Source organism: Mauremys reevesii, linkage group 15, assembly GCF_016161935.1.
Source record: "Mauremys reevesii isolate NIE-2019 linkage group 15, ASM1616193v1, whole genome shotgun sequence".
Lineage (NCBI taxonomy): Eukaryota > Metazoa > Chordata > Testudines > Geoemydidae > Mauremys > Mauremys reevesii.
The window spans coordinates 23,265,291-23,291,337 of NC_052637.1; the positions used below are offsets into that span (position 1 = coordinate 23,265,291).

The following is a 26,047-nucleotide window of genomic DNA, read 5'->3' on the forward strand; positions in this document are numbered from 1 at the left end:
TTTTTGTTGAAGAATGGCCACTTTTAGGTCTTATATTGAGTGACCAGGGATGCTGAAGTGTTCTCCTACTGGTTTTTGAATGTTATAATTCCTGATGTCAGATTTGTGTCCATTTATTCTTTGGTGTAGAGACTGTCCGGTTTGGCCAGATATATTCCATCATATGCCAGCAATGCCCCTCTGCCATATACATTGGCCAAACTGGACACCACCAAATTAGGACTGAATAAAGACTGGGACTGGATGGGTCATTACAAAACCTATTTTCCCCCTACTGTTACTCACACCTTCTTGTCAACTGTTTGAAATGGGCCACTCTCATTACCACTACAAAAGTGATTTTTCCTCCCTTGGTATCCTACTGTTAATTGAATTGTCTCGTTAGACTGACCCCCCACTTGGTAAGGCAACTCCCATCTTTTCATGTGCTGTGTATTTATACCTGCTACTGTATTTTCTACTCCATGCATCTGATGAAGTGGGTTCTAGCCCACGAAAGCTTATGCCCAAATAAATGTGTTAGTCTCTAAGGTGCCACAAGGACTCCTCGGTTTTTTTGCTGATACAGACTAACACGGCTACCACTGAAACCTGCATTCACACTATGTCCCATGTGGTGTTTCAAATGAGGTTAGCGGACATGATTTGAAATAACACCTATTGTCCTTGTCAGGCAAGGCCTGAATGGCCCCAGTGCACTTACTGACAAAGCATTGCCTTCATGTTATTCAAGCCAGAATTGCATTTCAGCATGCGTCCTATTGATCAAAAGCTCCTCCACCGGCTCAACAAAGTGGCACATCTGTAAGTGACTGTAATTTTGTTTTTCCTCTTTGCATCCTGCAGCCCGCCTGTGAGCCACTTGACATTTGCTGTACACATGATTCTATTTCTGTCTTCAACAAGAACCAAACAGTCCAGCAGGAAGCGGCTGGAAATTATTTTTTTTGTGTTTATGTTTCATCAGTTCAAGGACAGATAGTCACTAGAGGACACACATTAAGAAATCCCCACCCCCGCCACCGTGTCTCTGTTTGGCACACAGCTTTAATTTTCTTGTGACACTGAAGTAAGGAATAAATTGAAGAACAAGAAAATAAAGTTTACCCTTGGGGAAAAAATGATTGGGTTTAATGATCCTGTTGCTGTTTCGATCGCTATCTCTCCCTGTTGCTTATTTACCTCCCATCCTGTCACTAGACAGGAGGTCTGGACTAGGAAGGGGCTGGTGGAGCTTTTTAACAGCTCCACCCCTTGCATTGTTTACATCAAATAAGTGTTGGGGGGGGGCGCTAACCCTACGAGGACTCAGATGCAATAAATTCAGTGTGGGAGCCAAGCCAGCGGAAACTGCTTGCTAGGTGAGTTATAATTTCACACATAATCCCGGAGAGATGTTACAGGTTGGGCTGGGCCTCCCTGGCTCCCCGAGGGGTGCTGCAGAAGATTTCCCTTTGGATCAGCTGGGAAAGAGGAACAGGTCCTACTCGGCCCTGATGAGCTCAGGTGGAGGTGATGTGGAAGCCGCACAAGGTAAGGCCACTCCTGAGAGGGAGCAGCGTCCTTCTAGACCAGGGGTAGGCAACCTATGGCACGGGTGCCGAAGGCAGCACGCGAGCTGATTTTCAGTGGCACTCTCACTGCCCGAGTCCTGTCCAGGGGGCTCTGCATTTTAATTTAATTTTAAATGAAGCTTCTTAAACATTCTGACACCTTATTTACTTTACATACAACCATAGTTTAGTTATATATTATACACTTCTAGAAAGAGACCTTCTAAAAAGGTTTAAATGTATTTACTGGCACGCGAAACCTTAAATTAGAGTGAATAAATGAAGACTTGGCACAGCACTTCTGAAAGGTTGCCGACCCCTGTTCTGGACAGACAAATGCAGCAGCTGGTAGAGAACTGGTACAAAAAGGATGCATTTGATCTCTTTTAACCATGCGAGTGCTGCATTATGTGTGAGGTCTGTTGGGCCCGGCTAACCCCGCTCTAGTGCTCTGCCATGTTTCGCTGCAATGCTGGCTTTGTAGAGACATGCTGGTGCTTTGAAGGATGTGCTTCACGGCTAAGAGGCTAAAATCAAGCAGAGATCTTTTATAACAGGTATGGGTGAACTAGTCTGACCCAAATGAGAACCAAGGGACTGGATGGCTCAAGGAGTTGCTAACGGGAGACGGGGCTTTGCACCTCTAGGTCCCTGGCTTGGGTCTATACTGATAGAGACAGAAATCTGACTATCATCTGACAGCTGCTCAGTGATGTGTGTGAAATGAGTTGGTGGGCCTCCGTCTAATCAAAATCAACACAACAGCCTATCACAATCTGCTCTCACTGCCCCCAAGGATGCCAAGGGTTGAGCAGACCATGGAGACTGAACTCTCCCTTGCCCCAGGTCTGGGATGGGGCATATTGCCGGGAACGACGGGGTGAAATAAGATGGGGAAGCTTTCACTACAGCTGCCCATGCTGTACCCACTGCAGCCTGGTTAGTGGTCTCAAAATTTCCACTTCCTCTTGTCACTGCACGTCAGGGTTTCTGGCCAATGACTAGGGCTGAAATATTCATCTATTTTCCTGCCCATCTGAGAACCGGGAAGTACTGGTGATCCAGAAGGGTCTGGTCTCATGAAAGTCCCTCTGGAGCTTCCTGGCATTAGTTTGTCCCTGAATGTAGATATATTGGAGCAAAATAAAACTTATGAGCTGAATATATCCTGCTCCTAAAATTACTGCCTGCCTTCGGTTATACTCTCTCTGTTGTAAGGACACTGAATTCAGATTATATCATAGATTGGGTCCCATTTTCACTGGGAGCCATTACTCCATGTATGCTGGTTACATACTGGCTTGTGCTACTGTAGATGTCCTGAAAGATAAACATTTGGACATCTATCATCCACACAAACAACCAGTGCCTGCTTTTGAGTAGGAATCAGGATTATAGCAAAATTTGCTATACACTGCAATATCAGAGCAAAGCAGTCATGCATATAATGCCTACAGAAAAACCCATCCCCAGAATGCACTGGGAGACTTGTTACTTGGGGACAGCTGTTCCCCCTGCATGTGTGTGTCTGTACCAAGTGTCACCATTTTTGTGCATTATGAAACGCAAACGCTGCCGTTGGGCTGGTATATTATTCACAAGCTACACATGTAAGATTAATAAGGAAATAGCTGACTACTCATGAGGGCAGCAAGCCAGCTAATTCTTCAGGTGGATTGGCCAGGGCAGAGTTTCCTCTGGAGCGACTTTTTTAAAATCAGACTTTTCCATTTTTGTCTCTGCTTCAGAATAGGTGTTTCTCCCACACACTGAACCTATGAACCCGCTGTCTTTCTTTTACACACACACTCCATTCCGTCCGAGCGGCTGTTTACATGGGAGATTGATCAGTACAGCAGCAATACCTACAGCGGGTACAATTTGGACTGGAGTGGGAGGCTGTAGCCTTGTACACTAGCTATACACATACACAGTCTGAAAGCAGCGCATCCCGAACACACTTGGTGAATGCAGTATATTCCATTCCAAAGACTCTTCCCTGCCAAGGCTGGGCCCAGCCACTGTAAGTAGAGAATTAATTTGTTCTGCTAATCAGCTATATCCTTGCAATTGATACATGTCTAGCGAAACTCATCCACCTGGAGCCCATTAACATCCCATCGTAAAGAGGCCGTAGTTGAGCTCTCTTTATAGCTCTAGGGGAAATACTTCACAAGGTTCTTCTCCAAGGTGCTCGAGTTTGGCCAGTCTCAGACCTAGGAGAAACAGATAGACACCGTATAAACTTGCTGAAATAACAAACACACGGGGATCGCCTGAGATGAGCGATCCAGAGAGAGTTCCCTGCCTTTTCCCCTCTTTTGGCTAATACAAAGACTCCAGTGCAAAGCTAGACCCATGTGGATTTGAGACCTGTAGCTGGGAGGGAGGAAACAAGGAGTTTTCCCCCAGATCTTGGTGATCTGTTCAAAGTGAGGCTCAGGCTGGCTCCAGTGTAAAAAAAAAAAAAGACTCATGAACAGACACCAGGTTTACAAAATGCTGCCTGCTGTGCGTAAGCGGTTAACAATGAACCAAACAACGACACACCTGAATAGGGGCAGAGAAGGGCTCCTTTTCCAGCAGCCCCTGCCCCTGCATATTCTCTCCTGAAGTGCCTGGAAGCAGGGGGCAGATTGGCAGGAGTTTCCAGCCTCAGAGTAGGACACAGTGACTTCTAGGTGCCAATAATTCAGAGATTCGTAGCAAGGTGTCAGGGTGCCTACAAGGCAGGAGGACACTTTTCAGGGGCTTCTGCAGGATTTAGGGGGAGGGGGGGCAGGTGATAGAGTTTGGCCCCTAGCAGGTTTTTGGTGGGTTTCACTCAGCTCCATTGATGCTGGCGGAGGGGCGTACGTGACCCCGCATGGCACCGGGCTCACTGACAACGCTCAGTCAACAATAAAGAATAACAAGCCGAATGAAAACTAGAGCATATGATTGAGCTGCCATTGTTGGGGAATCAACGGGGCCCAGTAACCTGCCTCCTGGCTGCTAAAAGGGTCCCTGGCAAGAGGCACCTGCTGCCTGTTATATTTGATTGTGGTGCAATGCTCCTACTGCTCCAGAGCAGGCTCTTTCCAGAGATCCGATGGGAGCACAGAGACCAAAGCATGCACCTTTGGTGGTGAATCCTGCCCCCAGCTCAGAGCCTGATTACACAGACCCGAGCTGGGAAGAGAAGCCAAGTGCTATGGGGTGGGACAGAATCCTCTCCCAAAACATGAGCGACACCTCAGCGACTTCAGCAGCTGCCACAACAGTCTCAGGATTGCAGTGGCTCCGGTTGCCAATGCCCTGATGCCACAGCACAGGGGGGGAATAGATGGTGGATAGGTAGGGTCCTCTCTGCCACCCCGTCTCTCCAGCAAAGCTGTATGCTGACTCCCAGAATCCTGCTCTCCACCGCTGCTCTGTAGAACTGAGCAAGTCCTGCTAAAAAGGCAGGAAGGAGAGTGTGGGGTGAGAGACAGATTGCAGAAGGACAAGGATTAACATTTCTTCCACACTTACTCAAGCATTATTCAAGAACAGACACTCTTTGGGGGCCACCAGCCAGGCCCCTAACTCTGAAGGGGTCACCTGCCTGGTTTGAGCCAGCTGTACAGCCTATTGTTTGCACTCCTCTGCTATTGCCTGGCTTTACGTCAGCAGCATTGCTATTTGGATCCAGAAGCCACGTGGCCTTAATTCAATCCATCTCTGGTAACATAAGCAAGGGATGGACTGGTCCAGTCTGCTTGAGAAGCTCAAAGCATCCTGAACTGTCTGGTAGTGCATTTTTGCCCGACAAGGCACAATTCTTTAGAATTCCCCACCAGATAAAAATACAGCCGTTCACCAGACACATGAAAAGGAGAGTGGGGAGAGGAAGCTGTAAGTGTCTCTGAGTGGTACAGAATCTGCAACAGGCATGAGGTATATCCACTGTGGTCTGAACTTGTAGCATATTGTCCTGTTCTATGGCCCAGCCAGTCCATCCCATATATACACCAAGTTTGATTTACCCCTGAGTGACATAAATCGTTAATTGCCTCAAAGTCAGAGTCTGAGACTTAAAATATTAACTTTTTTTAAAATTAAGTTTTTAATGTACCTGCCATGCTGCTAAAGGTGCCAGGTACATCTAGGTAGAAGTACCAGGGCCGGCTCCAGACCCCAGCGCGACAAGCACGCGCGTGGGGCGGCAGTTGTCGTCAGGGACGGCAGATTGGGCCGGCGGACCTGCCGCAGTCATGTCTGCGGGAGGTCCAGCGGAGCCCCGGGACGACCGGACCTGCCGCAGGCATGACTGCGGACGGTTGGCTGGTCGCGCGGCTCGGCTGGACCTCCCGCAGGCATGACTGCGGCAGCTCAACCGGAGCTGCTGGACCAGGACTGCGGGAGGTCCAGCCTGACCTGCGGGAGGTCAGCTGCGGGAGGTCCAGCCGAGCCCCGCGACTAGCGGACCCTCACCAGTCAAGCCAGCGGGAGGTCCGCTGCTCCCGGGGCTCCGGGGCGTCTCCCGCGCATGAATGCTTGGGGCGGCCGAATATGTAGAGCCAGCCCTGGGTAGAACACACCTGGCATGCTGCTAAAAAGGCATCAGGTACCCCCAGCGCCAGGTACAGGTTCTTTCTGTATCATGTTTATTCAGGAAGAGGCCATTATTTCAGTGGGATATTAATCAATTATGTTGGTTCAGGCGGTTCAGTAAAAGAGCACCTGTGAAAAGGTGAAGATGATGAGAACTGCTCTAGTTCTCCAACCCCAATATAAGAACTTCCTGTTTTGGGCAGGGACATGTTCTTGCTATTTAAATACAAATAGGTTGACTCAAGCCTTAGCCACAGCTGCCAGACAGAATTAAGCACTCTGGCAGATGGTGGTGAATCGTGTTGAATAAAGTGTCTGTTCTGTGGAAGAGCTCTGTGTAAGCACGAAAGCTTGTCTCTTTCACCAACAGAAGTTGGTCCAATAACAGATATTACCTTATCTGCCTTGTCTTTGTTCTATAGGGCCAGCTGATTCTCCTCAAGTCCCAGTGCTGATCATCTCTGAGGCTGAGACTTGGGACATCGATGCATCCTCTTGCATGGGCTGTGGACAGTTTGTGGATTGGGATAAGATGCCCGAGTTGGATCAGCAGCCAAGCGCTCAGAGTCAGAGTCTCACCCAAACCAGCAAAGAGCTGAAAAAGCTGGCAAGAGAAGGCCATTGGGCTACCAACCATGCACTCAGAGCTCGGGCTTACCAGCAGATCATCCAGCACATCCCATGCCGGCTTGTGACCCCCGATGCTCTGGTTTACAGGGATGTCGCAAGCAGGCTGTTTGGAAAGCAGAGTGTGAGCTCCCACCCCTTGCCTGAATTCCTTGGCGGGTGCGGGATGCCCACTTACTGCCTGACTATGGAAGGTGTAACTGCTGTGAAGAAAATACTCATCTGCCTTGGCAACCTCTTCCCCGACATCACCTACAGCCCAATCCTCCCCGCTGTCGTGGCTCTGCTGCTGCATTACAGTGAAGATGAAGCTCAGTGCTTTGAGAATGTCTCTCGCCTCATCGCTTGTAATGACTCCCATACCAGCTACATAGACCAGTCCTTCCTGGCCCACCAGGCCTCCCGTATGACTTTTGGGGATCTGGCCAACAAGCACTGCCCAGCAGCCCACAGATTAATAGCCAGCACCTCTGAGAATGTCTTTGAGGTCTATTCTGAATGGTTGGGGTGGATCTTTGGTGACCTTCCATTTGATTACGCTATCCGCGTACTTGATGTGTACCTGCTGGAGGGACAGAAAGTCCTCTACCGGATCGCTCTGGCCTTGCTGAGGCAACACAGGCTTTCAGTGACCTCCGGAGAACTGGAAGTGGCCAATGTCAAGGGAGATCTGAAGGCTTTCGTGCAGAACATTAGGGAGCACCTGACGGTTGACAAGCTCCTAGAGAGAGCCTTTGGTATTCGGCTGTTCTCCCGCAAGGAAATCTGGCTTCTTCAGATGGCCAACAGGAAAGCGCTGGCGGAGAAAGGTGTAACTGTGGTGCAGCGCAGGTAAGACTGATTCATTCACCAGCGTAGCCACGTGATCTTCCCCACTGCTACTACAAACTCCACCTGGGGAGAGATGGCCTTACAAATGCTTGAGAGAGAATGGGAATGAACAGAAATTATATAAATCGGGCCAAATTAATTCCTCTCTCCAATGCAATCTGTGCAGCTGCCTCAGAGACAAATTGTCCCTGGAGTAACTAACTGCATGAGGGACGAGTGGCACTAAGAAAACAGCAGTACTCGCTGGTTCCCTTCTTTTTTTGATGAAAGGAAAGAAATTAAATAAAGGAGAAATTGCTGAATTGGGACCCCCCCTACACACACACACACACACACACATTGGCTGGCCTTGTCAACTAGAATACCTGATGAGCAGAAACTACATTTTTAACAGTGATGCTGGTGTTTGGGGACTTGCAGAGCCTGCCATGATGGAGGGTTGGAGCATGGAGTCAGAAAGAAGTGCCATCTGCACTGGGAAAGAAACTAAGCTTGCCTGGGACAGCTGCAAGGGGCAGCCCAGTGGGTGTGGTTGGCATGGAAGCAGACAGGAACAGGCAGTTGTGAGGCAAGTCACACGCCCTGTGACGTTACACAGCTATGGAGAGACTGAGAATGGTTCTTAGGGAAGCAAACACAGAGCACCACAATGAATCTGAAACTCCCAAAGTAACTAAGCACCACAAAATCAACGTCCCTATTAAACAGAATCATCATGCCCGTCAAGAAGCAGTTATGGCTATTAAGTAAAATGGCACTTAAATAAGTTCCCTGGGAGCATGGGTGTAGTTTGACATCTATTTTGGGGGGAGCAGCTTCAGTCAGGCCAACAGGGCCACACGTGGTGATCAGGGGGCAAATTCCACACCTGCCCAAGGCTTGCGGTTTGGGGGGGGCAATGCCCCCTCTGTTCCACCCCCCTCAAACTATGAGCATGCCTGGGAGATGTCCCCAATCAAGTACATTTCCTGTGAAAGGGTCTCCTATTTAACCAGAGTGCACTGTAGTAATATCAGCGAAGGGCTAAGGACATTGGTGCCTAGTACTGTATATGACAAACACACACAGCTCTGCCAGTGCTTCTCAGCCTGACCTGCAGCACTCTGCTATTCCAGCTGTTGACCCACACAGACCAGCTGATGCATCTTATAACCAACCAGCCAGTGACATCCCAAGGGTGATCAGACAGCAAGTGTGAAAAATCGGGACGGGGATGGGGGGTAATAGGCACCTATGTAAAGCAAAGCCCCAAATATCAGGACTGTCCATATAAAATTGGGACATCTGGTGACCCTAGCCATCCCTTCTGCCTGGCTTGGAACCCCACAGAGGTCTGCCAATGCTGTCCTCAGCCCCCACGCACAATCATCTGCTGCTACACGGATGAGCATTTTGGTTGATTACTGTTAATCATTAAGATTGCAGCAGCACGCAAGGGCTCCAGTCAGGATCAGGACCCCATTGTGGTAGGTGCTGGACAAACATAGATGGTGAGATGGCCTCGGCCCCTTTGCAGGACCTAGCACAACGAGGCTCAAGATTGGGGCTTCCAGCAGCTATTGTAATATTAATTTATTAATAACAGGGAATTTCCAATCTAAACGACACAAGACAAGCTGAAGCACTGGGGACTAGGTTATAACTTAATAAGTGCCTGTGTCTGCCATTTTTTAGACACATCATGGTCTTGAACTACTGAAAGTGAAGGTAGCTCTACACCTCTGACATCTTTCCTCCCTCCCACAGGCAGCTGTTCCACCTGGCAGTAGACATGCTGAATTTCAGCTCTGCCATCGTGACTGCTCAGGAGATGCGCATCATGTGGTCCTGGATTCCCGAGCGATTCTCCTTATTCCCACCTGTCCTGTTATTCTCCACCTCAGAAAACGGATACAGCCTGCAAAGGTACAGGGACAACTGCAAAATTTGAGATAATGGACCAGATCCTCAGGTGATGTAAATAGGCATAGCCCCATCAATGTCAATGGCACTACACTGATTTACACCAGTGGAGGAATATGTTTAGCCAAGGAAAGGAAATAATATCTGAGCAGGTTCCTAAGACAGATGGTCTGTTGGATGAACTTCCCTGAGGCCTATGGCATAGATAGCTTGACACAGGTTTCTGTAGAGTCACTCCTTTCTAAATCTTAAACCCACATATTCCGTTCGATGGCTGTTTTACCTGACATGCAGTGAGTTTGGTGGGTCTCAGTCCAATCCCTTGGGGACAGGTGTCCACAGCACAAAACCACCATAACTGTCATCCTTGCTGGGGAGAGGCCAAGGACTGAATGGGTCATGAAGACTGAACTCAGTTCTCTCTCTCTAGAGATGGTCCCTCTAGGTCAAGGTTGAGGCATGTTAATAGGGGATGTGTCTGGAGCTGTGAGTCCATGTATAAGGAATAAAAGCTCCCTTTGCCTTGGAGTTTGTTAAGTATGAACCTTGGGAACAAGCCTGTCCTGCTCCTCCTCCCCTGAGCAAGCATGTACTGGGCACGGCAATCCCTGGTCTGTGTTCTGCCCCCTCCATCCTTCCAGTGGAGGAAGTAAAGTCTCATACTCCAAACTGCTGTTTGCTTCATGTGGCGGTGGCTTCTGCTGAGCCCTCCTTAGCTGGCAGTATTAGAGAACCAGACATGCAGTGACCACGGTGATGAGCAGAGTGTAAATGCCTGGACAGACAGACAGGCAGTCAGACATTGCACCTGCTCTCTGATCCAACTTATGGAAGCAGCACAGAGCAAATGGCAATTGGTGAACTTCACCATCACCTCTCTAGTTTGAAAATTAGCAAATATTTGAGCATTACTTGGGCTTCCCAGCCCCGATCCAACAGGTAGTGGAGCCCCTGGGACTCTTCCCATCAATTGTAATGGGCCTGTGAATGAGGATTTCCAACCCCTCCTTTCACTTCAGTGACAGCCGGTGCCCAGGCATAGATCATCCCCTCTTGGCTCCTGCTCATATTTCTCTGCCAGGCCTCAGAACTTGTTTTCCCTCTCCTTGGCCTGTGCAGCTGCAGCGTGTCCTAAGAACAAGAGAGGGCGCCTGTAGCACAGGATGCGAAGGCAGCAGCCTTCAGTGCATGGCAGGGAGCAGCACTGGAATGTCAGCTCCCAGACAGGGCACAGCTCCTGTCCCCACAATGCTTCATAATAAAAGGCAGTTCCTATGTGTTCCTGGTTCCCAGAGGCGCTTTCTCTGGGGCAGAAGAGAATGTAAAACACTGGGGCAGCCAAGCCCAGACTGAGATTGCCAAAGGGACCGGCTAGTAGCAGTAGCTGCACTACAAGTGCTAGATAGGAACGGGAATTAAACTGATCCTGTCATCACTGAGTGCTTGCAAACAAAGTTGACTTCATTTAACCTAGTCTTTCTTCCTTTCTTTCTCATGATTTTATATCCTCCCACATCTTCCAGTCCCTCTTCCTCCAAAGATCTTCAGTTACTTCCCCCCTTCCAAAAATAATCTTTTTCCTTAGAATAATCTTAGACTAGATGACCCTTATGGTCCCTTCTAACCCTATGATCCCCCCTCCGCTCCACTCTGGGGCTTGTGTAGACACAAGAGTTGCCCCAGGAGAGCCAACACTGACTTAGCTAAACCAACTATGAGTGTGTGAGGTCACATTGTATTAGGGCCTGCACCGGTGCACCCCACATTGCATTTGAAGCCATGGGTGAGATTTTCAAAAGCATTCAATGCTGACCTAACTCTCCTGACGTCAGTACTCCCATTGACTTGGAGTCAGGACAGTGTGGAATGCTTTTGAAACACCCACCCCATGCATCTACACAGCGTCAATTGCAGCACACTGCAGTATGGCTGGGCATCTCAGGATACCTTCCACCGCTTCCCAGATCACAGCATTCAGAGCCAGTTTTGCAGCAGATTGTGGGGCTCCCTCATTGAGGACCCCATCAAACCCAAGTCCTGAGTGCTGGGCTCCGGCACGACATTTGGGATTCCAGCCCGGGCTGCTCACAAGTGCTGGGCTTCTGGACTTGGGTTTTGGTTTTTTGTTGTTTTTTGGGGGGTGGGAAGGTGGTGGGAGGCATTGGATAAAAGGGCATTTAAAGACTTCTTTGGATAAAAGAAACCAAAGAATAATTACATGAGATGGGCCAACACTCATGTTGGAGCATTTGCTTCAGCTAAAACTGAGATGCCACTTTCATTAGCAACCCTTGTCTCATCTTAGGACAATCAGGCCACACTTGCTTCTCAACACAGGACAGCTAAAGTAGAATATATTGTATATTTAGCAACCTTGACAAGGTTCCTCTAGTATCTTAAGGCATGTACTGCTCCTCTGTACTCCTCTTTCCTTTCCCGTAAGTGTTTGCTACAAAAAGGCCATGCTTCTTCTTAACTGCATGTAGCGAGGGGTGATTGCGAAATCATTTATTTATGCAGGTTTCACAGCTTAGACAAAAAGCAGACTGTGGCCCTCTGGCATTGGAGAGTTTGGCCACTGATCTCAGCAGGATCCGGTCTTTTATTCTGATCTTGGTTACCATGGGATAAACTGGATCAAATGGGGTTACACCAGAGCAGAATGGCTCTAAAATCAGAGTCAGGCCCTGATTTTATATCCCTCCCTTTCCAGCAGGTGCTATTTTTATGCTCTCCACCAAAACCCTGCTTAAATGGAATTAACATGTTCTACGGCGCGCTCGCTGCTCCTTTAGTGTTTAGATCAGTCAGCCAAATCAAAAGGGAGGGGAGGCTCTCTGTGTCAGCATATAGACATGGAGCTGATACTGTGCTCCTAAATGAGCCCTAAATGATGGCAATGGGTTGGTTCTGACTCCCACTCCGGTTCCTGTTCCCAGGCTGCAAATAAGACGCAAGGGGCTGGGGAAGACTTCAGTGGATGCAGGAGCAGTGCAGGGCCACCCCAAGCAAAAAAATTTTTGGCTGCCTCCCAGCCCTGGGCTCTCCCCCGAACAGTGCTGACTCCGCTTGCTCCCCCTTTGCCTCCAGCCGGTCCGGTGCTGGCAGGGTCGGGGTAAGAAGGCGGGCTCCCAGGCCATGGCTCAGTCCAGGGTACCTCCAGCCAGGGATCCCACCTCCAGGACCATCCGGGACCTGGGAGGGCAGAGCCGGGGGACCGCCCTGGCAGGGGGCTGATGATCCAGGGCAGGGTAGCCCCAGAGGGAGCGGAGCCCCAGAGAGCGGGACGTGGGCCTTGCACAGCAGCGCCCCGCCCTCTATGGCCCCGCAGCTGCTGCTGCTTCTGGCTGCCCTGCTGCAGTCCCTGGGCGGCTCGGGCCGCTTCGCTCAGCCCCGGCTGCAGCGCTGGGGAGCGGCCACCCTGCAGCACCTGCAGGCGGCTTCATGTGGCCCCCAGCCCAAGTGTTCCCCATTCAGAGCCTGCCCGGTCCAGCCACAAGGTGCAGGCGCTGCTCCCCTGCAGCGCGAACCACAGTGGCCCCAGGGCACCCCCCGTGCATGAGGCGCTGCTGCTGCCAGGGCTGGCTCTAGGCTTTTGCTGCCCGAAGCAAAAAAAAAAAAAAAAAGGGATGGCCAGAATGCCGCCCCAAGCACATGCTTGGTTTGCTGGTGCCTAGAGCCGGCCCTGGGGCCAACATAATTGGTCCTTTGCCACCCACCCTCGCTAATCCCAGCACAGAGAGCATGCTGGGGGCATACAAGGGAAGTATATGTGGTGTCAGGACCCCAGATATGGGGGCGCAGGTCAAGGCCAGAGCCTGGGTTGGAGGGGACTTGATAACATGGTCCAAGGTCAGTCTAGAGGGTCAAGGCCAGATGCAGCAATCCGTACCAGTGTCATGCTCTAGGATCAGGTCAGAGTTGAGGTCCACAAGCTGCATCAGGTCAAGGCCAAGCAAGTCAGATGAAGTAGCATTAGTGGAATCGAGGCAGGGCGAGGCACCAAGAGTGAAGCAGGGGAGCAGGAGTGAGGCCAGGTATCGGGGCAGGGGCAGGAACCAGGCAAGGTATCTGGACTGCATAACAGAATCTGTTTTCAGCAGCAAGCCCTGGATCCGTCACAGACAGACAGCCTCCAGGTGTTTTCCCTAGGCCTTAAATAGTGCACTTGGGCCAATCAGGGAATGCGTTCAACTTCATCAGTCAGGACCTGCTTGGAGAGGACATCCAGTGGTGCTTGAACCTTGCCATTCTCCACTTTGCCAGAGCTGTTGGGTGGCAGCATGCACACGGCAGGAACCAGCAGGCCTGAGGTTCCAGACAGACCTGTGGATCCTCTCATGTAGTGCTTCATGCTATAGAGATCCTGTGCTGCAGTGCAGCCGCTCTGACTTACACTGAGGGCTGTGCTGGAATCCCAACAGTCCCAAGGTGGCCTAAAGCCTCCTGACCTGAGCCTCCATTGAGCCTCTCAGAAGACACTGCAGAATCTGGCCCAACAGGTGCTCAAGGGGCACAAGCACTGCAGAATCTCAGGCTCATAAGATTTAAGAAAAACATCCAGGTTAAAACAAAGCTTGCACTGCAACCACACCACCCAGTCGAGTCTTTTCATTCTAAGCCTGGGAATCGAGGTTAGGATGCTTGGTGAGATTTTATGTCTGGATTTAGCTGAACAATTACCTGCTTTGCTGAGCAAAACTTATGGCTTTAGCATATCCATAATATGGCTACTTCCTCCGTTACTAGACCAACACACAAGTTGCTGGAGCTAAATGATGAACTGCTTCTGCCACTCCCCCTTTATGAGTTTGCACAGGCAGGCTGTTTAACATAACAATAGAGCAGCTATTGTTCTCCTCAACCTTGTACAGGTTGCTGTGGCTTGCTGTATTTGAAACATGTTCTCTGAACCCCTAACCAAAGAGATCCTGGGCCAAGTGCTTCCCTACAAGTTAATCACATGGGTTCTGTCGAGGATGAGTAAAACCCTTGGGTTGTAAATGCTAGTAGTGTAAAGCAAGGGTGCCTGATCCCCCACAATATACCACCACCACCTCCAGGATAGCAATGGAAAACCCTGTAAAAGCCAGACAGGGAATTACACAAGCTGCAACCCACAGAGAGGAAGTGATGGGAAAAATGCAAGGAAAGACTGTCTAAGAATGGGGGCGTGGCCTTAGAGAAAGTAGGAGGGGCAACTCGTCTGGAATCACGCTGTACAGAAGGAGCGAGAACACATCAATTCAAAGTCTGTATCCATCAGTGCAGCCCTGGTCATCAGTAACTCTTACGGATCTAAAGTGCCACCATGTGTGCTGGGCCCAGCAATTCCAGGACCAGAGGTTCTTGCTACCTTATCTTGCAGTGCATGAAAATGGCTCCTGCTCTAGAGGCTTGCATAAGTACTCTGCAGCCCCCTCCTTCCTTGCTGCTCTCTCCCTTCCTCCTCTGGCTGCTTTACTTCTCTGGGTATGGCTACACTGGCGATTTGCAGCGCTGGAAAGCCTCCACCAGCGCTGCAATTAGTAAGTGGCCACACCTGCAGGGTAGCCATACCCTCTCTGTCTCTCTCTCCCGGCAAAGAGGCTCTCCTATTCTCCTCTCCTGAACTGAAACCTTGCTCCGCCAGCTACATGCTGTGGTGAGGGCTTCCAAAGCCAGGACTCTGTTCCTGGCTCTGATGCTATCCATTTGTGACCTTAACCAGTCTGTGGCTGTTTCCCCAGCTGAGAAATGGGGGTGACAATGAATGGGTGTAAAATGCTTTGAGGTGAAAGGTGCAATTCTACATACAGACCGAGCTCCCTCTTGCTGACCACCCCACTGCAGAGGGAGGAGCCTTCACCTCCAGGCAGCTGTGCAGGATAAAATGCTCTCCTATTTTCCTACAGCATAAGCAGGACAGGCAGCCGGGGGGCGAGGGAGGAGGAGAGGGCATCAGACATGGCTCGGAAGGGAAATCTGGTTACTGGGGAAGGGAAACCAAATGGCGGGAAACTGCAGGCTGACAGCCACCATAATCGACGCTGCTCTGGGAAAGTGAGCAAACTGCTGGGACCCAGAGCATTTTGGGGAGGGGCTGGACACATCACATCCAATTTGCTGCCACATCAAGGGGCCAGACAGTAGAATGACAAGGGACTTTTTAACTCCCCTGCAGGGTCTGTACCCCATCTCTGTGAGCCCCTGTGAATGTGACAGAGATGGCGGCTCTCTAGGGAGCCCTGCCCAACAAATGCAGAATGGCAGCGGGCCACTGATACCTAACACCCCTGTGGCAAGGAGCTAACAAGGGACTCTGTCTCTACAAGAAGGTGAACTCTCCCAGCTCCATGGTCCTGCCAATCTGCCCTAACGGGAAATTCCCTCTGACCCCTAACCCCAGGGATCAGTTTAATCCTGTGTCAATGATCAGGAATCTCTGCAGTTAGACATCTGGGGACAGATGACTTCCTGTATCACCTCATCCAACACACTGCCTCCAGCAATGGCCAATAGCTGATACTTGAGAAGAAGGTGAAAAACCCTATGACACACCTGGCCGATAGTGCAGGAGCAGGAAATCCCCCCTGAATCCTTCCTGGGACCAGCTGATGTCCTACAGCAGGAGATGTAATCATCAGAATTATATCATCATGCAGAGATACAGATGGCATTACTGGCACAGGAATGAGGCATCTTCTCTCTATGGTGTGGCACCACGGCAGAATGAAGTGACCCAGGAGATGCCACAGCCTTTGCTAACCGTCTCCATTCTGCTGTAGCTCTCTCAGTCACTCACCCTCTACTCCACCGTGGTGGACCTGGTGACACCAGTTACACAGCTACGGTAACTGTGTTAATCTGTACCTGTGAGCTCTCTGGCCCAGATCCTTGAAAGTATTTAGATGCCTAACTCTCACTGAAATCAAGGGGAATTCAGTGCCTAAATATCTTTGCGGATCTGGCCCTTTATGTCTCACCTTCCCAACCTGAGCCTCAGTGACACAGGTGGGACTGTCTGCCCCTAGTGATGCCATCTCTAGTGTCACACCCCTTCTGAGCAGCTGCTGTCTGGGAAATTGCTGCATATTTACTGCTCTTTTTCAGAGACACAAGGTGGATCTCAACCAGCTCCCATCACAACAGGGTCTTTGTTCTTCCCTTTAAACTTGGAACCACAGGGAATTTCACAGATTCAGATCTGGAGGCCAGAAGAGACCCTTCCACCCCTCACATGGGTCTTTATTTTATTATATTCAGGAGCCAAGATTCTTTGCAATGATTTAAAAAGGCACAAATGGATCATGGATAAAATAGCCAAAACAAGGAAACAGATGAGACCAGAGCAGCATGAGAAAAGTCAAGAGACAGATTGGTAGGAAATGTGGTAAAATGGAGATAAAAATAAGTAATCAAAGGGAAGGGACACAACAGGCCGTGGGGATTAGATTGGCTTGTCTGCGGCCTGCAATGTGCAGGACTAGTAATGGAGTCGTTCAGCCTGTCCCTGAATCTCTGCACAGGACGTTGCCTCAACCTCTGCCTTGCTTGTCTGTTCCATTAACCAGTTAATGAATATTAACCTGTTTGAGCAATTGCATGTACCGCTACAGCAGTGATTCTGCAAATCGCCCACCAAGGGGAAAGCACGTTGTGATGCGGTGTACAAACCCCATGCCAGCCTGGAAAGGGTTAACAAGAAGCCCTGTCCCACTACAGTGGCAAGGGAGGGGCTAAAAGAGGAGAGCCCATTTGGGGGTTGTCTGGGTGGGGGAGCAGACCTCCAGCTCTCTCTCTGTGAGTGTGATTCCCAGCTCCCACAGATGTACCCACACCTAAGAATAGCAGTGTGTCCACAGCAGTATGGGTGGCAGCTTGGGCTAGCCGCCCACGTACCTACCCAGGGCATCACTTCCCAGCTCAAATGCAGATGTACCCTGTGAGAGAAGTGGAGCTGAGAGCCAGGAATTGACTAGAGACGGCTGCCTCCTGGAGGGCAGGTAGGCCTGATGCAATGCTGTTGTCTGGGATTCACTACCAGTGACCAGTCTGTTGCTGCTGGGTAAGACAGCTGCAGGTGGGGCCCTGCCTGAAGGGAGTGACAGCCAGGTAAAATCCTTTTGTCTTTTGCACCTGATCTGGGACCCAGCCGTGTTTTTTACGAGGCCAGGAGTGACCCTGTCACAATCATGTTCTAATACCTGAAGGAGTCAGGCAAAGAAGCACTTAGGAGGAAATGTTAGGCCACAACCATGTGCTGGGTGCATTAATATATTTCTATCCCGCTTTGCAAAGGCCAGTGACGAGGAATGTGCCAACCTGCCGGGCTCACTACCCAATAACCCTAGGGTAAGCTGCCAAAGCACGTCTCTCTCTCATCAGTTTCAAACTCAAACCGATCCACTTTCTTTGTTGTCATCTGCAGGTTTTACTCATGCTGTGAAGGTTACGAACCAACAGTACTGCTCATAAAAACGACCCAGGGGGAAGTAAGTATTTCCCAAATACTGGAGAGCGCTGTGAGTGTGTCCCAGCTTCTGACTGATCTGGGGAGAAATGCATAGGAGGGCAGACATATGCTGCACCAGCTTTGGTAAACAGAGGCTAGGAATGGGTGACAGGGGATGGATCACTTGATGATTACCTGTTCAGTTCACTCCCTCTGGGGCACCTGGCATTGGCCACTGTCGGAAGACAGGATGCTGGGCTAGGTGGGCCTTTGGTCTGACCCAGTATGGCCGTTCTTGTGTTCACACTTATTCGGGAATCCGGATAGTTATACAGTACTGGAATAACTGGGCTGCCCCATTGCCTTCTGTGGGTTTGCACCAACAGTACGGATTGGAACTTTGTAACCCACCCCACTGAAGGTGTACAAGGAGGAAGAGATTCCATCCCCCTCTCCTACAGCTGGGCTGGCCCTGCAGGGCTAATAAGATTTAAAATTTATATTAGTCACTAAAACTAAAGTAGTGGCCCTGGATCCACATATGGGGCAGATCAGGTGAGTGAGAAGGGACCATTTTTACTTAAGCTTTGTCTACACTGGCACTTTTGTCACTAAAACTTTTATCACTCATGGGTGTGAACCCCCCACTCCAAACAACAAAAATGTTAGCAATGAAAAGCACCGGTGTGGACAGCACTTTGTTGGCGGGAGCTGCACTCCCATCAAAAAAGTTACTGCCCCTCGTTGGGGGTGGTTTTATTTTCTCGCCAGGAGAGAGTTCTCACGGCGATAAAGAGCAGCCACACGGCGCACCTTACAACAACGTGGCTGCAGCGGTACAGCCGTGCCGTTGTAAGGCGCGCAGTGTAGACATAGTCTTAGTTTCCTTTCTGTGTAGAACTGCACTTTAGGGGAAAATGCTGCCCTCAGAGCCACACAGGGGACCTCAGCTCTGATCTGCTGCTCTCGCAATTCCCACATGGGGCCCACATCAAGGTACTCAAAGGAATGTGTGTGTAAATCTACTTTTGCCACCCCCACCCTCACCGCTGCTCGCTAGCCTGTCGTTTTCAGGATTCACTCTTCGTAATGCTTTTCCTGCTGGACTGAGTCATGAACTCCAAACTGTCCTTCTTACTCTCTCCTTCAAGGTGTGTGGTGCGTTCCTCTCTTCTGACTGGAATGAAAGGAAAAAGAGTGGGGGAGCGTCCAGCTTCTTTGGAACAGGGGAATGCTTTGTTTTCAGCGTAAGTCTGACTCTGTTTCCTGCTGTATCTTGTTTCTGGTTTGTATATTTTAAAGGTTGCTTGAGGTTTTTGTTACCCCTTGTAGAATTCAGATAGCACAGCAGGCAGGTACTAGAGACAATTCACCAGTGCTCCTCAGGCCTGATAGAAGAGAATGCAGGGGAACACAGAAATCCCTGTCAGGTCAGATCCATCCAGCTCAGTATCTCCTCCATTCCAGTATCCCTCTAGTCCATGCTTCTCGGTGCAATAAACCCTGCAGTGTAAGGTGCACTGTAGCCTGTTGGAACTGCAGCAGGCTCCTGCCAAACCAGAACCCCCTCAGTGGTACTGTGTCATAGTTACCATGTTAGCAGCACCTCTGACCCCTCTCTGGTCTCTTAAAACACTGGCCGGTTTAATCTTAACAGTAGGAATAAAACATAACGAGAGAAAAGGGACCATCAAAGCACAAAAGATCTGCAGGCATGTCTATCTTCCCGGAGCCCAGCCCCCTGTGATGGGAGCCGAGGACAGTCTAGCATCTTCACAGTGGCAGTGCTAGGCCACTGCAAACCATGCAACCACAGAGGGCTCCGAGGCAGCGGGGGACCCTGAAGCTCAGACTGGCCCATGCTGGCTTTCCATTTGGCCTGCCAGGTGTCCACTACTCCTTCCTGCTCCCGCTGGGGGCTCAGCTGTAAGGGTGGCCCCACTACACAGCTGTAGCTCCACCCAAGGCTCAAGGTGGCTCCAGCACCTGCGCTTCTGCAGGGTTCCCAGGCTGATCTGCCTCTGAGCCCCCACCCTGGAGGACACCCTGTAGCTGGGAGTGAAAGGAGCCACCTGGCAGCCAGGGAGTGCAAGAGCCGGAGCTGCCAGGAGCCCCGAGCCAGCCAGAGCCAGGTAGCAGGACTGTCTTTACAGTGGCGCCCCCAGTAGGGAACAGGAAGGAACAGCTGATGCCCAGTGAGCCAAGCAGAAGGCCCTTGCTGGCGGCTCTGGCTCTTTTCCCTCCCCTGGCCGGGCAGAGGGGATCAGGGAGGAGACTCAGATGTGGGTCTGCGCAGGAATGCTGCAGTAAAGCCAGCTGCTGGGAGCCCAGGGCAGAGCCACAGCTGAGTAACTGGACTGCCAGGACAGCAGAGCCCCCAGCTGGGAGCAGGAGCTGAGCACAGGCAGGGGAAGGTGGGGGACAGGACCAGCTCTGGAGGGACTGACCCACTGCTTCCCTGGGTCTCTCCCGGCCCCCCAATTGCTCCCAGTCCCAGAACAGAGCTTTGCTGGGGGCCCCCAGAGAACAAACACCACCACTGCTTCTTCAGCTCTCCACTGGGGGGGTCTGTGTGTGTGAGAACAGCTTTTCACCAGCAACTGCCTCCCCTCCCTAGAGAGAGTCTTTTAATCCAGCCAGAAGTCCTTTATCTCAATTTCCCAGACTCGGACTCCCGTCCCCTTGACAAACTGATCTGGTGAGCTCAGCAGGGGATGGGAGGAAGACCACCAGTGGGAATGGCTTTTGCATCATCCCTGAAGTGTTGGCAAATGAGTGGCTATCTGAAGTCACAGTACACTTTCCTGCCTATGTGCAGTCAGCCTCCTCTTGAATTAACCTCATATTCGGCCATTAAGACCCCATAGAACAATCAGACAAAACCATGTAGTATTCATGAAATATTAGCTGCCCCACTTCCCCCCAGAGCTGGAGTCTTTCCAGCCCAACCAGGAGATCCCCCCAGTGGTACCACAACTACTCTACACTGTAGTGACATTATTGGTGGAGTTTAGCACTAGTAAGTCCTAATGACCAGCCACCGCTGATGGACCTACCTCTAATATCCACATGAGCAGCCAACCAAACCACCCCACAGGACATCATCCATAGCAGAAGGATTTGGAAGGCTAAGCTGCCCATGTGTTGCCTTTGTTTTAAAGGTACGCCCTGAAACGGAGAGATACGAGTGGGTGTTCATCAAGAAACCAGAGCTGACCAAAGCAGTGCCGCGCTCCCCACGCCAGCGCCTTCCTTCTCCCGCCTCCCCTGTCCTCAGCACATCTCCTCCCAGTGGCCACTTAGCCAGTTCCAACCATCTGACTGTGCCCATGTTGCAGAGGGTGAAAGCTCACCTCTCCCCATACCTGGCAATCAGACACTTCCTCCTGCCTTCGAAAACAGCCTCCATGTTCATGTCAGGGACTCGGGAAGGAATCGTTATCGGTAACTATGCTACCATTACACACCCACGCACACTCCCAAGAGAGACCACTGCCCCACAGCACTGTGAGCCTGACTGTAATTTACACACAGCCCTCAGAAGGGACAGGACGGAGCTGCGCCACTTTGCTCCTGAGAGCACAGCGGGAAGGTACATTCTTAGGATGCTGCAGCCTGATCTCTCCATGGCTGGCTAGCACTACTGGCTGATGTGGCATGGGGCAGAGTAGATCCCTCCTTCTTTGCATGATTGCACCCTCATGGCTGCTACTATGGAGCAGTGGCTGCACTTGGGGAAGCACAGGGACTGCAGCGGTGTCTGGTACTTGTGTGTGAACGTACGGTCTGGAACACCCCACACAAGTGCCAGCTGCAGGTTAGCCCTTTGTATTTTGTACGTAACACAGCAGGAAGATGTGAATGTAAAAATTCCATCAGTGACTTTGTAACGATTCCTGACTGCGCCACACAGCCATTAGCTGCATCATACACTTACAGCATTGGGGATTAAACCCAGGACTCTTGTGCCTTATGCAACTCCACATGACTTCAGCAAACTTACACCAAGGATGCATAAGGCTTGCTGTCTCCATAAGACAGGCATCTATCACTTCAGCTACAGAAGAATCTCCATTAGCTGTTAGCAGCAGTAAGCCATTTATGCTATGAAGGCCAGCCACCAGGGGGCAGTGGTACACAGGCAGACTAGCCTGTACCTTACAGCATGTTGGGCACCAAAAGTAATGCTGCATGCAGCATGCCCTCCAATTTAAGAAGCATTAATGTTTCATTGCCCTTGCAATCAGATGCAGGAATGAAACCGAGGCCAAGTTTGGTGTCTGTGAATTCAAGATTATGTTTTGCCAAGTTTCCACCCAGTTTAATAATTTAGACTGGGCTACTCAGGCAATCCCTAGTACTGCCTGTACTGTTAGCTTCCCCGTGAGGTAACTCTTACAGAAGCTACTGTATGAGAGAGAGACGACTTCCAGTTTAGCATAAAAGGCAGTGGACCATATAAAAGGTGACCAGATAGCAAGTGTGAAAAATCAGGACACTTTTTGGGTGGGGAGGAGGGATTGTTGCCTATATAAGACAAGCCCCTAAAATTGGGATGTCTGGTCACCCTAACCACATCAGACCAAGGTCTCTCCCATCTCCAGCTGTACAGAATGGTCAAAGAGAAATAAAGCTGTAGCAGCTGAGACTTAAATGGTAGAGGTGACTTGAGGGGTGGGGGTGGAGGCCAGGCAGAGTCACGTGTGTCCCCCAGATTTCTGCCTTCTATTTAGCACAGAGGTTTTCAAACTGGGGCGGGGGTGCCCCCCAGTTTGAAAACCCTTGCCTGCCTCCTGCCAAGTCTCTGACCTTGTTTTGCAGGTGGTGGTGGAGGCCAAGCTCTGTACATTGATGCTGATCTCTACTATGGGAGAACGGAGCACTGCGAGACATTTGACAACCCTCCTCTCTGTCAAGAGAACTTCCAGGTGCAGCTCCTGGAAGCCTGGGGCTTTCAAAATGCCTAATCACTGTGAAATTGCCGCTCCCTGCACCATATTAAGGAATGAGAGATTCCTCTACACTACACAGGATACCATGGCTGGTGATGAGCCAGTTGCTATCAGATGACACACAGATGCCTGACTCTAATGGAGGGAGTCCACGCATGGATTTCTCTTGCAGCTCTGAACCTCACTGCTGTTAGCCATTCTCCATATCTTCCCTCTCTGTCATACTGTACTGTGATGGCCATGGATGAGGAAAACAAAGTGCCACAGGGCAACGTTATATTATGGGCACAGCCATACTATAAATGTTTAATAATCATTAATAACAAAGGTTCAGAACCTTCACACAAAAATCAAATCAAACCAAACCCCAAACTTTCTGAGGTTTGAAAAAGCTGAGTTAATTTTTGGGGAGGGAACAGGCTGGATTCTACCAGTTTTCCTACCTCTCTATGTTCTTGGCTTCACTTTGAAGTAGAAATACCACAGACTCATGATATCCAGCACTGGGCTATGAATCTTGCAGGGAAGATTGACCTGTAATTTACAAGATCTCCATCCTGGTTCCAAGCCCAAAATAGTTCTTATAACCATGAGTGGAACCTATATCATCTTTGAGGATCAACAGTCACTATTAGAAGTGACACCTGTTAGTCCTCATATAACACAATACAAGCAGCTTTCATGTACAGCTACCATTGTTAGCAATGGAAGTTGCCAGATAGTTACCATCAGAGCTATGCCCGTTAATTTTCTGTATCATCTCTTAAAATGAAACCCATCAGGATAAATTGCAGGTGTCCTCAAATACCCACTAGGCGCCACTTCAGCCTGAGTAAGTATAACTTCGTAGTTGTGCATTTGCACTACACATGAATGCAGGCAGGTGATCTGCTTCTTGAATGGACAGATAATGCAGGACAACAGCAGATCACAGTGGGCCTTTGGTATGAAAAGGTCAGAGAACTGTAGGGATCAGGAGGTTCCCTAGAGGGAATATTTTTGCCTACCATCTCTACAGGCTTCAGACCACTCAACATTTTCCATAATATCACGACACTTCAGTACAAGGTTTGTCATAGGAACAGAATTACCTTCTTACTCCACGAGGTATGGCTTTCAGGATCAGAGCTGCAACATGTCATTTCTTGGGCCAGTCCAAGAAAGCACCCTGCCACTGCACTTGTTTTGTGGATAAAGAGAGGGTTTCAATTCCCAGGACTGTCAATCACAGCACTAAATTCATCTAAAAATATGCAAATCCACAGTTATGTCATTTATTGCCATCAAAGGCTGACCAGCATCATATCTTATTGTAAACCCCCCTCATTGTGATGTTTATATTCACATGAAAATGTGTATTCAGGCTTAGCATGGTAGTTGCAAGAATCTAAATAGTTAACACATCTAACAGTCTAATCTAACATCTCATAGTTATCAACATCAGGATAATAGTAGACCCATCATTAGGAAAGATGAAATATTAACATATACATGCTGACAGGTAGGATAAATACACTTAATGGGTTTTGGAACCTACATGTAAACCATTTATCTTGCAGAAGGAAAACATATTCAAAGCCCAAAAACATTTTCCATTTACAGTCTGATTTTTCTTGTGTTCATTTTCTCCAGCTATTCAGAGCAGAAGTAATCAACACCTCCAAGGGAAGCAGTCCCAGAAATGCTATGAGACAAGAAGAGGGAACAATATCAAACTCACACACTAGTCAGCTATGCAGCCATGTGAATAATTAGCAATTACCTCTATTCTTTGGAATGCATCTTGTAAGATAAAAGATATGATGGGGCTTGAATCTCCACTCCTTCTCATCAATTTTATGCTAGTATAACTCCATTGAACGTGACAGATTTTAAACTGGAGGAACAAAATAGACTCAGGGCCTCAGTGTTTCAGACGAAGCAATGTGTGTAGATGTTCTGAGCAGGTCCTTTTGCAGATGCCATCTCATATTTCAAAGACTGGAAGATAGCTAATGTAACGCCAATATTTAAAAAGGGCTCTAGAGGTGATCCCGGCAATTACAGACTGGTAAGTCTAACGTCAGTACCAGGCAAATTAGTTGAAACAATAGTAAAGAATAAAATTGTCAGACATATAGAAGAACATAAATTGTTGGGCAAAAGTCAACATGGTTTCTGTAAAGGGAAATCATGTCTTACTAATCTATTAGAGTTCTTTGAAGGGGTCAACAAATGTGGAAAAGGGGGATCCAGTGGACATAGTGTACTTAGATTTCCAGAAAGCCTTTGACAAGGTCCTTCACCAAAGGCTCATACATAAATTAAGTTGTCATGGGATAAGATGGAAGATACTTTCATAGATTGAGAACTGGTTAAAAGACAGGGAACAAAGGGTAGGAATAAATGGTAAATTCTCAGAATGGAGAGGGGTAACTAGTGGTGTTCCCCAAGGGTCAGTCCTAGGACCAATCCTATTCAACTGATTCATAAATGATCTGGAGAAAGGGGTAAACAGTGAGTTGGCAAAGTTTGCAGATGATACTAAACTGCTCAAGATAGCTAAGACCAAAGCAGACTGTGAAGATATTAAAAAAGATCTCACAAAACTAGGTGACTGGGCAACATAATGGCAAATGAAATTTAATGTGGATAAATGTAAAGTAATGCACATTGGAAAAAATAACCCCAACTATACATACAATATGATGGAGGCTAATTTAGCTACAACTAATCAGGAAAGAGATCTTGGAGTCATTGTGGATAGTTCTCTGAAGATGTCCATGTAGTGTATAGCGACAGTCAAAAAAGCAAACAGGATGTTAGGAATCATTCAAAAAGGAATAGAGAATAAGATGGAGAATATCTTATTGCCTTTATATAAATCCATGATATGCCCACATCTTGAATACTACATAAAGATGTGGTGTCCTCATCTCAAAAAAGATATACTGGCACTATAAAAGGTTCAGAGAAGGGCAACTAAAATTATTAGGGGTTTGGAATGGGTCCCATATGAGGAAAGATTAAAGAGGCTATGACTCTTCAGCTTGGAAAAGAGGAGACTAAGGGGGGATATGATAGAGGTATATACAATCATGAGTGGTGTGGAGAAAGTGAATAAGGAAAAGTTATTTACTTGTTCCCATAAAACAAGAACTAGGGGCCACCAAATGAAATTAATGGGCAGCAAG

General features: G+C 49.2%; 1 protein-coding gene across 2 annotated transcripts; it reads left to right on the forward strand.

Moving 5' to 3' along the window:
- Positions 1-1,345: 1,345 nt before the first annotated feature.
- Positions 1,346-24,916, forward strand: LOC120382830 (TBC1 domain family member 24-like). Of its 2 annotated transcripts, XM_039500245.1 has the most exons (8): positions 1,346-1,533; positions 6,551-7,586; positions 9,333-9,491; positions 17,899-17,962; positions 19,074-19,169; positions 21,084-21,366; positions 22,744-22,850; positions 24,507-24,916. In XM_039500245.1, exons 1-8 carry the CDS (start codon positions 1,395-1,397, stop codon positions 24,627-24,629), a joined length of 2,007 nt encoding a protein of 668 aa, XP_039356179.1. In that variant the 5' UTR covers positions 1,346-1,394; the 3' UTR covers positions 24,630-24,916. The 2 variants fall into 2 exon arrangements, with proteins under 2 accessions (XP_039356179.1, XP_039356180.1); XM_039500246.1 differs by having other exon boundaries at positions 22,744-24,619.
- Positions 24,917-26,047: the final 1,131 nt, after the last annotated feature.